Source organism: Ahaetulla prasina, chromosome 3, assembly GCF_028640845.1.
Source record: "Ahaetulla prasina isolate Xishuangbanna chromosome 3, ASM2864084v1, whole genome shotgun sequence".
Taxonomy (NCBI): domain Eukaryota; kingdom Metazoa; phylum Chordata; class Lepidosauria; order Squamata; family Colubridae; genus Ahaetulla; species Ahaetulla prasina.
In genome coordinates this window covers 195,090,021-195,103,790 of record NC_080541.1, presented here as the reverse complement: position 1 = coordinate 195,103,790, position 13,770 = coordinate 195,090,021, and the positions used below count along the sequence as shown (strand labels likewise).

The following is a 13,770-nucleotide window of genomic DNA, read 5'->3' as shown; positions in this document are numbered from 1 at the left end:
TGTCTAACAGTATTATTTCCCAAATTGGTAAAAGCAATATACACGTTTTCCTTGCATATTCACAAATTTAACATTTGGTATTAACATTATTTCTTTATTACATTATTAATATTGTAATAACTGTATTGTATTAATAGTATTAACATTTGGTTATTCTTTTAAATAACAATTTGGTTATTTAACAGAATAAGTTGGAAGGGACTTTGGAAGTCTTCACCAGACCTTCTACTCTATTTGCAGGTAGGTCAGTTGCACCCATTCAAATTTAGAAACCATTCTGTTTTTATATTTTAAGATAACATTCCACTTCACCAGATTTTTGCCTTTCCTGACAATTGAATCTGACTAGGCTCCTTGGCTTTAATCATAAGTAACTCCAAATTTATGCAATATTTGAAGTGTTAATAGCTACAAAAACTTATATTCTCTGCAGTACATAACTCTTATTAACGCTTAACAAGGACAGGCGGCTTGCAAAACAGCTGGCAGGTAGGCAAGGGTGTGGCAGAAGGCAAAGTGGGATAGTGAGTTACAGGAGTATTTTGTAATCTTCCCTCCTGGTATCCCCATTGATTGCAGATGGCAATCATGCAACCATAGGACATCATTAAGCTCAAGCCAGTTGCCAAGTGCTCAAATTGCAATCACACGACAATGGGGATGCTGAGACAGCCAGAACTTTTTGAGGACTGCTTGTAAGCACCATTTTTATTCAGTGCCATCCTAACTTTGAACAAACTGTGGCAAGTGCTCATTAAATAGGGACTACCTGTACTGGGATGTTTATTTTGTTTTAAGAATATATCAAGAGAAAAGAACATCAATACCAGTAGATCGAATTCCTATTTTTCACTACTGTGCAGAGGCAATATTTTCCAATACAACAGATCCAAGTTTTTGAACAACTTTCAAATAAACATCCTAAAGTTTCCAATTTCACAATTATGAAAACTAGAGCAATTAACTATCATAATGAACCAAATTAATAAACAGACCACTGCTTACGTTAATCCCGAAACATCTCAGACATAATGGATATTTCTTATTCACTATCAAAAGTGAATTTTGCCTGAATCAATTTAATGTATAACACTACCTACTAAATAAAGTTACACTGACACAAACATTTGAGTCACTGATTTAATTTCATACAAGTCAAACTACACATTGTATAAAGATTATAAGATTGTACTAGTATTGTTTTACTAAACTTATCGATTACATGTAAGCTTGGTGATTGGATTTCACCTCACATATACTTATTTTAGATTAACTGGAGCCCTAATCCTAACAATTTAGAATTTTTCACTAATCAAGCTGCTTCCAGTAGAAAACTAGGGGGGAAAATCACCCCTTCTACTGCAGCTATCCGTGTTTTCAAAATCTGGGAAAAGAATGTGATGAACTATAGCAGAAGGGAAAGAACAAATATATTACTTGAGTGGATTTCCGCTTGTACAACGGGGGATTTCATGCAGGAACACTGGGTTCCAAATTTATCACGTTATCAAATTTAGACCAAGTAATTTTTTTTCCAGAAAAAAACAACTATAAAATTAATAAAGAAATTGGGAATTGTTATCTGGCACCTGGATTTCTTATCAAATGACTTGAACACTTATTGGTTTCAAGGTGTTAGGCAAAACTATACCATGCAGTTAGATAGCCATTTTTATTAAGTGATATTGCCATAACACAAAGAAAAATGGGTTACTTTTGGCAATTTATGGTCCAGCTTATGGTCCAATTTATACTCAAGGATTAGCTTTAGAAGCATCTCTGATTTGTTCAGTACAGCTCTTCTATGCTTTTAGAAGAAAGCCATAATTCATAAAACTAACCTTCATTAATTTTAAAATATTGGAAATATTTAGGGAATATTACCATTTCCAAAATCTTCAAAGTTGTATATAAAACCCATTTTCCACTCCCCAGCATATTACTTCAGCTGTGGCTCCAATAAAAAAAAGCCTGTCTTAATTTCTATCCACAAAAAAAAAAAAAAAAATCTTTTTTACTGATATTCCTGTACATATCTCAGAAAGTTTTAAGTACTTCAAATCTTTTATCTTGTTTACTTGGCGAACAAGACCATTCCTTTCTGAAATCAAACAGGTAACCAAATACTAATATTAAAAAAAGATTTCTGGCTGCCCATACAATGTTCCATAATTGCATAATAGCTCCAATCTTAATCTTGTGAACTGGATCTTGACCGTGAACGGGATTTTGAACGTGACTTTGAATGGGATCGTGACACATCTCTTTTGGGTGGAGACTCAGAATGAGCCTTTGCAGGTTGATGCTGCACTGGAGAACGGGAATGAGATCTGCTTTGTGATCTTGATTTAGACTTTGTTTCTCCTTTTCCATTTTCTTTAGGTGAACGAGACACAGACCTGGATCTGCTCCGAGACTTTTCTTTGGATCTGCTGCCTGACCGTGAACCTCTGCTAGATTTCAGTTTTGACTTGCTCTTTGATCTAGATTTTCGACTTTTTGATCTGGAACGTGATCGATCTTTACTCCGAGACCTAGATTTAGAGCTAAAAAAAAGGCATCCTTAAATTATGCTTATTTTAGAAGGCACTATTAAATATATCTAATATATTGTCAATGGTAAAAAAGACCTAATATAAAATATGCCCTCACCGTGATCGGCTTTTTGAGGCACTACGGGATCTACTCCGACTGCTGCGATGACTTCGACTGCGTGATCGTCTTCTAGAACGGGATCTAAAGAGTATATTCCAAATAAGCATTGCAAGGGAATCAAAAATTATTTTTCTTCATTATACAGTATAACTAGATAAATACCTTTTCCAAAAGTGATTAATACATTTTGTATTATTACACTGATGAATAGCGTTCCAGTCCATGCTTGGAAAAAACAAACTATGCAAAAGACAGATTTTTAGTAAAACCTATTTCTTAAACAAAGTTCTAGTGCAGGGGTGTCAAACTCTCATTTCATTGAAGGCTGCATCAGGGTTTGACTTGGGAGGTGGAGTGGGTGTGGCCAGGGTGGGCATGGCCACCCCCACGGCACTTGTGTGTGTGTGTGTGTGTGCCTATGGGGCTCTAGCATTCTGCCAGAGAAAACAGGCTCCCGAGCTCCATTTTTGGCTGTAACGCTGTCCTGCAACCCTCTACCAACAAAAACAGAGCTCGCAGCCCTCACGAGCTTCATTTTCGCTGGCAGAAGCACAGTGGGCAGATCTGGCCCCCGGACCTTGAGTCTGACACCCCTGTTCTAGTTTATCTGATGTATTAGAAAGTAAAAGATTAAATCAGTGGTTTTAAAACAACAAAATGTATGGTTTAGTCCTGAAGGATTTTTCATATCAAATAAACACCAGTTATATAAATACCTTGATCTACTGCCGGAGTAAGATCGTCTATGGCTCGATCGTGGCTTATCTTCAACTAGCCTGATTTTTCGTCCATTTATCTCTGTACCATCCAATTTATCCAAAGCACGCTTCATGTCAGAGTAAGAACGGAATTCTATTACTCCTTCATTTGTTCGCTCTTTATGGGCATCTGCATAGGTTACCTCACCTGCTTGCCTCATAAAATCCTTAAATAAATGAAATCTTTATTTAGCCAAAATTTAAGATTCCAAACGCAAACTTTTTCGTATTTTACAGGATATACCAAAAATGACATGTAAAATTGGCTTTTTACAAAATATATTTATATTAACTTACTTTCAAATCTTGCCAACTACAGTGACTGGAAAGGTTTTCAACAATTAATCTGTATTCTGTACGAACAGGTGGCCCATATTTATCTCTTCCTGATGCTCTCCGACTGCTATATCCTCCACCACCTTTATCATACAAAAATAGAAGTTAGTGACCTTATAAGAAAAGCAAGTAGATCAGTTCACTCTAGTCTATAAATTTTATTTACAGGAGTAGGACTTTATTTTTCTAATCCTTCAACAAAATTTTAATTCGCCATATTCTATATATTAAAGGCAAATCAAAGTCTAAAATCCTACAAGACTGTGCTCCTAAACTCTATTAGAGAGTGACTGCACCTTTATTAGATTTACCTCGCTAAGTTTTATTTTACAGAACATTGTAAAATATAAAACTTAACTGATTACATGCATTTCTACATTTACAAAAACGTTTACTAGATTACACTAAGTACTTACATCACAGTATGAGGTATATGGTGGTGGTTTGGCCACAACACACGCAAGGTAACAGTCACCTAGTTCAGTTTAACCAGTTTTGTCTAACCCTTGGAATCCTCACCATCACCCTGCGTCTAATGGCAAAAGGCTGCTGTCGTCATGGCTTCCGGTAAGGTCAGCCAAAGGGTCATAGGGCAAGGGTCACACAATGTATGGAAAAGCCATGGCCAATCAGGAAAGGCAGTCATCTTAGCCTCAGTGGACACAGCCTCAGCCCCACTGGTCACTTTTAAATTGAAACATCAAGGACTTGTTAAAAAATTAGAATTGAACATGCAACAACTTCAAAAAAACATACAAATTTGCAAGAAATCCCATCCCCCAACGCGCCCCGAACCAAAATAGGTCTACCTTACTGCTCTTAACCATTATAAAAAGTTCTACCAAATACAGCCCATTTTTTTTGTAGTAAAAATTAAATTAAATGGATGTTGCATTAGTTTGTTGTTTATTTTGTCTCCAAATTAACATGGCTGCCTTCTATCAAAGAAAAGCATACCACCTCTCTTCCAATTTCTAAGCAAATACTCACGTTAAGGCATAGTCTAATTTATTTTAAGAGCTGTGATCACTTTAAGTAACAGCTTTAGGTGGTGGAAAAACTTCCCACTTGCTTTCCTGCTTCTTTGGAAGCTTTGTGCCAAATGTGTTTAATTAAGAGCAGTGAGTATTGTATATATATATATAACTCCCAATATGCCCCCCTCCTCATGTGGTTCTGCACTTATAAGCGCCATTTGAACCAAGAAAGCCCAATCCCCCGTCAAGAAAACCGTCAGTTTTAAATCCCAAGGGGGGAATTTAGCCTCCCTTCGGACAGCAGGGATGGTCAACCACCCCACCCCACTTTCCAAATTAAAGTCCAAGGAATCCTCCTCCACCAGATCTTCCCCCTCCCTTCCACACACACACCCTCCATGTTCCTGGCCACCCGCTCGCCCCACTTGCGCTCCTCCTCTTCCCGGCGATCCCATCGCTGTCCCCGCGCGCCTAAGGAGGCCGCAGCGGGGCCACACTCACTGCGGCTGCTGTAGCTGTAGCCATCCCGGTCGCGGCGAGGGCCGCGGGCGTGTTCGACGATCACCCGCTCCCCGCACAGATCCTTGCCGTTCAGCTCGTAAACGGCATCCTCGGCGTCCCGAGAATCCTCGAATTCGACAAAGCCGTAGCTGCAGGAAGGAGGGGCGTGGCGGTTAAGAAAAGAGAGTGAGTGAGAGATTAGGCGCTATCAGGCCAAGGAAGACCCAGCGCCAAGTTCGTTTCAGGGCTCTCCCTTTCCACCATCCCACCCACCCACCCAGCAAGGGACGCCCGCGATTCGGCCCGAGAGAATCCCTGCCGCCGCCGCCGCCTCCTCCTCGTGCGACCAACCGCGGCATGAGTTATGGGGAGAGTGTGCTTATTTGCACGACTGCGATAAAGCTCCGCTGTACAACACCCCCACCCCACCCCGCGCCTGCTAACGGGACAAAAGAGACGAAGCTGCATTGGGCCGCCATCTTGAACACGACGCCACGCGGCCCGAGAGGAAGCAATGGCAGGGCCTGCCGCGGTCGGGCGATCTTTTACCACCAGCGGTTCGCGCCAAATAGTAACTCTTGCCGGCCCATCCCGCCTCGCTCCACGAGCCTCCGAAAGAAACCCCTAAGGCCTAACTTACTTCCCACCCCCACGCTCGCACCACGAGCCTCCGAAAGAAGCCTGCTAAGGCCTTACTTCCACCCCCCCACTTCCTCACCCGTTTTTTAAGTCGACCTCGAGCAAGCGGCCGTAGCCGCTGAAGAAACGCTGGATGTCCTTTTCCCGCACATGGTAACTTAAGCGGCCAATATAGACACGCGGCATCCCCGCGACCTGGAAAAGGAAAGAGGAGGGGAAGGGGAGGGGGAAAAGGATAGATTGTAAGAGCCGAAAACAAGTTGCGAGAACAACGGTCCTGAGAGCTGCTGGTAGTTACGGCCTGTTCCGTAGCGTAATGACGGCCGGCCCTTTTATAGTGGTGGGCGGAGTCTTGGGTGATCTTACACCACTGTTCGGAGACGTCACGGGGAGCCTCGAGTTCTGATAAGAAGGGCGGAATGTCAAGAAACGTGCGCGTCCCGCCCTCTTCTGAAATATTTCCGACTTGGATCGTGCTTAGCGTCAGGTATAATTAAACATAGTTTGAAAAACGAGGTTTTGTTGACTCACTTATAATTGCTGGGGTCGCACAACAGGTTGTCATAACTCAGCCTCTGTTTTATAGTGGTAATATTTAAACCCGGGGAAACTCGGCCATGAAAGTTTGCTCCGTGACTTTGGGACAGTCATACTTTTTCAACTCACATATCCATCTAAACTGTAAGCGTTTCAAACTAATGTTGCATAAACCGCAACATGATGTTAGGATGCAAACCCCGCCCTCTGGTGGTCCCTGTGAACCTACATGGCTTTGGAGAAGAAGGAAATGTTATGTAGGTGAACTTCTATAGGGAAGGTGGGTTATTTACCTTAAGTATATTAGCAATGTGTTTTTCACAACCTGCTAAACTGATAGCAAGTAACCTGTTTTATTTATTTATATAAAGTAGCTGCCTACCTTCTACTCAACTCAGGGATGCTTCCAATCAAAATTTAAAGCAACATATTAAACCATGTTAAAACTAAACATGAGGTGGCTGGATGGAGTCACTGAAGCTGTAGGCATGAGTTTAAATGGACTCCCGGAGGATGGTAGAGGACAGGAAGGCCTGGAGGAATGTTGTCCATGGGGTCGCGATGGGTGGGACACGACTTCGCAACTAACAACAACAACAACAAAACTAAACACTAAAACGTTAAAGCACTAACATTTTGCATGATGTAAATGGCCAGCCATATGTATAAGGCCATCAAACGGCCTGTTTTTCATTCTGTATAAGGCTCTTGGTATTATGTTTTGTGCGTGCGCATGTGTGTGCATGCATGCATGCATGCCTTCAAGTTACAGTCTTGACTCCTTGTGACTTGTGTGGGAAGCCCCCACCCACCAAGAAGAATGAAATATTTTGGGGAATATTAAAAAGGCAGGATAGAATATTTCCCCTAAAGGAGAAATGGAAAAAAAATCTTAAGAGAGGCAGAAACCAGTCCTAGTTTCCCTGCCCCAAGCAGAAACTGAGGAGGTCAGCTTATAGAAATGCAGATTTGGTAATCCATTAGGAAAGACTGGGTCAGGCAGAAATTTCACATAAGCAATACAATTCAAGCCAAAGGCTGTCAAAATTAGCTCACACAAACACCTAGGATTTGCATTTCCCCTTTTGCCTGTAGAGCCAGCCATGACCCCATAGGAAGCCAGAAAGTTTAAAACCTACCCACTCTAAACTCCATTTTGTCAGCTGTCGCAGATTGCAAAATGTATGGTTCTGTTCATCTGTTGTGGCTCCAGCCCTCCCCCCCAGGCCTGGCCCCCTGCCAGAGAGTGACTCAGAGTGAGGGGGAAGGGTCATCAGGGCTCCCTTCTGCAGGACCCGCTTCCCTGGCTCGGCTCCAGGAGCCAGAGGCAGCCCAGGTGGAAGAGGTGACGAGGCCTCTGTCTCCTGTATCTCCCCCCGCCCAGGAAACGCTTCCAGACCCAGCTGAGGACAATCAGGCCTGGTTAGATCCCAGGTTTCGTAGACAAGAGAAGCGGGAACAACAGAAGCAGGGGTGGGGCAGGCCTAGAAAGTGCTGAGTCACGGAGCCATACCCCACAGGGTATAAAAGCAGGAGGGGCGGCTATACTACTTTGTGACGAACAAATCCAATTGCCGGGAGAGAACTTGAGCTGAAGTGCTGTTTATTCCTGACTTCCTGGTTGACACCCTGGCATCAAGAAAGATAACAGAAAAACCTTGGCAGACACTCGCTGTGTTGCTGCCAGAGCTGATAGCTGCCGTGGACTCAATTGCTGGCTTATTGAGTCATTTCTCGTGCCTCCCGGACTGAGGTGGGGGGACAGAACATCATCAATAAACAGAATCTTTCTTTCCAAACAGCCTCCATTTTATTCCCGGCTTGAAACTGGAACTGGATATTTCTTCCAACACTAATCCAGTCAGTTTTCTCAGCAGAATTTTTGTAAGTGATTTGCCATTGACTTGTTTATAGAGCTGAGAGAGAATGACTAGTTCAGAATCACCCAGCTGGCTTTATGCCTAAGGCAGGACTAGAACTCACAGTTTCTGGTTTTTTTAGACACTTCTGTTTAACCAGTGCTTTCCAAAAGTTTTCCTTCATTACCCTAAAACACTTATCAAAAGGTCTTTTTTACTCAGTGTAGATAAAATACTAGCTGGAGAGAAAAATATACAGGTTGTTGTGTTGTTACCCAAAGAAAAACTATTTTACCCAATTTTTTCCTCCGAAATAATTTGCCCAGATTTAGGAAGCACTACTTTAATTACTATACTAAACTGGCTCTCATGCTTTATATTCCCCTATATTACAAGGGAAGGGTAAGGAAATAGAATTCTTCATAGAATTTTTCATGGAAACAGGCAATGGCAACTAAAATCTAAGCCTTGGACTTCTCTCCAGGTCTTTTCTTTGGTATGCAATATGATCAGGCCAAATCACTTATTAAACAGTGTGTAGCATACCTAGTGCACCAATAGAATAGAATATAATTTTTATTGGCCAAGTGTGATTGGACACACAAGGAATTTGTCTTGGTACATATGCTCTCAATGTACATAAAAGAAAAGATACATTCATCAAGAATCATAAGGTACAACACTTAATGATAGTCATAGGGTACAAATAAGCAATCAGGAAACAACATCAATATAAATCGTAAGAATACAAGCAACAAAGCTACAGTCATACACAACCGCTTCTAGCAGAACCACTTTATTGCCAGTGATGCCAACAGATACTCTATCTCTTTATGGCATATTAAGAAAACTCAAGGTTCCCATACATTGGAGGGCCTTTACTCTGGCATGATGTCTTGCCCTTTCTTCAGTTCTTGAAGGCTGCTTCAGGAAGATCTCTTACCTAAAGAGATAATGCTCCTGTGACTCTGGATCACGGGTGAAATCCAGCAGGTTCTGGAAAATTGCTAGTGGAAACTTTGAGCAGTTCGGAGAATCGGCAAATACCACCTCTGGCTGGCCCCAGAGTGGGGTGGAAATGGAGATTTTGCAATATCCTTCCCCCAGGAGTGGAGAGGGAATGGGATTTTGAAGTATCCTTCCCCTGGAATGGGGTGGGAATGGAAATTTTACAGTATCCTTTTCCTGCCACGCCCACCAAGCTACACCACACCTCGCCCCCAAGCCACGCCCACAGAACCGGTAGTAAAAAAATTTGGATTTCACCACTGCTCTGGACACATAGGAATTACAGACCATGTACTTTTCCAGTACTTCTACAGAGACATTTGTATTAGCCTAATTACCATTACTGCATAAGTATCCAGGTTGCACAGGATAATTCTACATCTGCTTTCAGATACCAACCCTGTTAAACATAACAGTGTTCCCATGTTGTGCTACTATGATCTGAACCATAAACTAGTTTTATTGAGTCTAGTCAGATTTAAAGAGCATCTATTTTGCCATTACTAGAGTGCTCTGTACAGTAATTTGATACATACACTTCCATATAAAATCTTTATACTCCCCTATATCCATCTAGTGCTTCTATCCTCCTTTTAGTTTCTCTTAGACTCTTTACACACACACACACACACACACTCACACACACACACACACACACACACACACACACACACACACACTTTCTGTTTTAATATATATTTATATCTTCTAGTTTTCATAATATTTTCAAACTCTACTGCCTAAAAGGATATCTCTTTATGCTGCTCTATGACTATAAAAAAGATTTGACTTGATTTGGCCCAAACTGTCTGTTGAATTTGGATCTTTTTATATTAACCCGCCACCAAAGTTACAGCTTTTCCAAGTAATATAATCCACATGCAATCCCCCCACCGCCCATTATTATGTTTTCTCTTACTACAAGTAGAAAAAATATTTTTGGAAGACAAATAAATGCTACTGAGGTATGCTACACAGAAGATTTCTCTCCCAAACAATTCAATCTTCTCTTTATACAACAGCACACAAACTGCAATTTACAGGATCCAATCTGGATCAGTCACCAGCGGTTTTGTCTTTGAGGTTTCAAACTCGTACTAGAGTCCATCTTCAGAGAACTTCTCTCTAGCAGAGAATAGAAGAGAAAGAAATAGAAATAGAATAGAGGTCTTCTAGTCCAACCCCCTGCTTAGGTTGGAAACCCTACACCATTTCAGACAAATGGTTATCCAATCTCTTCTTAAAAACTTCCAGTGTTGGAGCATTTACAACTTCTGGAGGCAAGTTGTTCCACTGATTAATTGTTCTAACTGTCAGAAAATTTCTCCTTAGGTCTAAGTTGCTTCTCTCCTCAATTAGTTTCCACCCATTGCTTCTTGTCCTACCCTCAGGTGCTTTGGAGAATAGCTTCACTCCCTCTTCTTTGTGGCAGCCCCTGAGATATTGGAACACTGCTATCATGTTACCCTTAGTCCAGGGGTGAAATGTAAAATTTGTTACTACCAGTTCTGTGGGTGTGGCTTGGTGGGGGGGTTAATGTGACTGGGTGGACGTAGCCACCTTTCCCAACCCCCCCGGCTGAAGAGGTTGTAAAAAAAATGCTTTTAAAAGCCTGTGATGATCAGGCAACTCAACTGGGATCGCCAGAGGAAAAAGAGTTTTTAAAGCATTCTGATGATCCCAGCTGAGTAGTCTGATCGCCAGAACCTTTTAAAAACATTTTTTCTACAACCTCTTTGGCTGAATCATCAGCGATCATTAGAGGCTTTTTAAAAACTTTTAAAAGCATTTTTTCGGCCGAAGAAAAAATGCTTTTAAAAGTTAAAAAAACCCCTTTTTTACTTTTTAAAAGGGAAAAAAAAACCTCTGATAATTGCGCAGCTCAGCTGGGGGGGGCAGGGATTTTTGCTACTGGTTCTCCGAACCACCCACCGCCATCGCTACTGGATCAGGCAATCCAGTCCAAACCGGGAGCATTTCACCCCTGCCTTAATCCCTAGAGTGTGTGCTTTGGGCTGTTTTGTGTGTGATATTTATATGGGGCCTTTTGTATGTGGCTTTTTAGGTGTGGTTTGTGATGTTGATGGTTGGCTATTAAGTTGCTGGCTGTTTGCTTCTGCTGCCAAGCCCTTGCCTCCTAAGTGTTTGATAAGCAGGTGGTAAATCAGCACTCCTGTTGACTGATGAGGGGTCCATTTCCCAGGCTTCAGTCACTTCCCTGGCTGTTTTTGTGCCTGCTCGTCCAACAATCTTAGTAGCTGCAAAATTAAATGTATGTCCTTGTTCATTGTGGTGTGAGGCTACCAATGAGTATTGGGTCTCCTCGTCTGGCCGCTCGCTTGTCTTCTTGCAATCTGGTGGTAAGCTTACTCCCTGTCTGTCCTGTACGATTGCAAGAATACAAGCGAGTAGTCAGATGAGGAGACCCAAATTTATTGGTAGACTCACACCGCAGTGAACAAGGACATACATTTAATTTTGCAGCTACTAAGAAATATTTTTAATTCCAAGTGAATTAAATACCTATCCTTTGGGAACAGATGAAGAGGAGTGTTTAGTGGATGTAGTTGAATAGTCCATTTTACATTCAACATTCCATGTTATCCTTTGAATTTACTGATCAATTATTCATCTTCAGATTCACAGATCTATACTTTTTTATTTTTTTTATTTTATAGACAAACAAACATAATCAATCATTCAGTGTATCATCTGAGTACCTCTTTTGTGTCTTCTTGTTCCTCCAACATTAATCATTTCATAATATCATCGTTTCATTATTGTAACATTTCTCCCACATTTCTTGCTTTATTATTAATACATTTAATTGTCAAAGTCAGTCTATTCATTTCTGCACAATCCAATATTTTTTTAATTACTTCCCCTTTCTGTAAGGATTTTCTCTGCTTTCCATCTTTGTGCAAATATATATTGTTGCTAATGTTTATCATATTAAAGTTTTTTTGATAAAACTATTTACTTCTTGCTAGAATCTGTCAGCCTTGAAAATAGCCCTAAAAAAAAGAATACATTTATTCCTTAAACTTTTTGTTTAACAAGAGTAATTGCTAAAATAAATGTATTTTACCATGTATTTTAACTATTTCAGTTTCATTGGAAATTTGCTTTTGAACTCTTAATACCTTTTTTTCTTAATGTTGGCCTTATCTGAGATTAAATAGGTTTATATTAGAATTCCACCATCCATTACTGATTGCCTTAGAAGATCCTTGATTCTCTCTCTGTGCGTTTGTGTTCTTTTTCATGTATATAAATCTTGAACTGGGGATTAGTTCAGGCCTTGCTATCTGAATCTCTTCCAATACTCTCTGAGAATGTTGGGAGTTTTAAGCATGGACTTGATTATTTTGGGGTTTATTTATTTTAATTAGTTATCACATTTATGATCAAGGAAAGAAGCAACTTAGAACTAAGGAGAAATTTCCTAACAGTTAGAACAATTATACATCTACCATTCAAAAAGACCTTGATAATCTAACCGCTTGATCTAAAACTTTGCAACTCCAAATCTCAACCAGCAAATGCTCAGTCCTAGGCTTAGAAAACTTAGAACTCCGTCGCCTTCGACAAGACCTAAGTTTAACTCATAGTATCATCTATTGTAATGTCCTTCCTGTAATGTTTTTGAATTTTAGGAGGGAAATTTGGGCGGGAAAATGCACGTTGCTGATTGGCTGATGCCTTAGCCAAATTACTATTTAAAGAGGGGTTTTTGCCTGTTGGTTTTCGCTGGGATCACAATAAACTAAAGAGCTGTTGTCACTTATATCGTCTCCTGCCTCTTCATTGCCCGAACTTAACATTGGCGACGAAGGTGGGATATTGAAGGCAGTGAGACCAGGAAAAGAGTTGAAGGAGCAACTTAGTTCAACCCCAGCCAGTATCAAGAGCGGATACATAGCGATGTCTAGCTATATGCCGCCAGCGCCATTCGACCCAGCCAAGGAGAAATGGGGGTCATACATGGCTCGTTTTGAGTGTTTCCTCGAAGCTAACGAACTGCAAGGAGTATCGGATAATCGGAAGCGCGCTTACTTCCTGAGCCACTGTGGGCCAGAAGTCTTCGATACCGCCGAATCGCTGTCGGAACCAACGCCTGTACAGTCGGTGTCATGGCAAACACTACAGACGACGCTACGAGCACACTACGCGCCGGTGCCGTCGAAGTTTGTACAACGGTTCGAGTTGAGGCAAAGAGTTCAGCGAGAGGGCGAATCGATAAGCGTGTACATGGCCGCATTAAGGAAAGCCGCAACCCACTGTGAGTATAGAGACTTGGAGGACACTTTATTAGAACAACTCATTTGTGGGGTCAGGGACATCCGACTACAGAGGCGGCTGCTGTCGAAAAGCAACCTAACCCTGGCGATAGCCCTGGATGAGGCCAGGGCACACGAGATGTCCACCAAAGTGGCGGAAACCTTACAAAAGCCGAACACACCGAATGCCGCGGCGAAAGCAACGCCAGTCCACAGCGAA

The 13,770-nt window shown here is 41.4% G+C and overlaps 1 protein-coding gene across 1 annotated transcript; it reads right to left on the bottom strand.

The window, feature by feature from the left end:
* Positions 1–1,126: 1,126 nt before the first annotated feature.
* Positions 1,127–6,262, bottom strand: SRSF6 (serine and arginine rich splicing factor 6). Its single transcript, XM_058177421.1, has 6 exons — positions 5,946–6,262; positions 5,228–5,376; positions 3,711–3,832; positions 3,372–3,580; positions 2,653–2,736; positions 1,127–2,546 (listed from the first exon to the last, which is right to left on the bottom strand). Exons 1-6 carry the CDS (start codon positions 6,050–6,052, stop codon positions 2,192–2,194), a joined length of 1,026 nt encoding a protein of 341 aa, XP_058033404.1. The 5' UTR covers positions 6,053–6,262; the 3' UTR covers positions 1,127–2,191.
* Positions 6,263–13,770: the final 7,508 nt, after the last annotated feature.

Excerpts from the sequence above, each read along its gene's own strand:
- SRSF6 (XM_058177421.1), bottom strand. The coding sequence starts at position 6,052 with ATGCCGCGTGTCTATATTGGCCGCTTAAGTTACCATGTGCGGGAAAAG. Across the intron at positions 3,581-3,710 it reads GTAGTTGGCAAGATTTGAAA|GATTTTATGAGGCAAGCAGG; the intron begins GTAAGTTAATAT and ends CATTTATTTAAG. Across the intron at positions 2,547-2,652 it reads GCCTCAAAAAGCCGATCACG|CTCTAAATCTAGGTCTCGGA; the intron begins GTGAGGGCATAT and ends CCTTTTTTTTAG.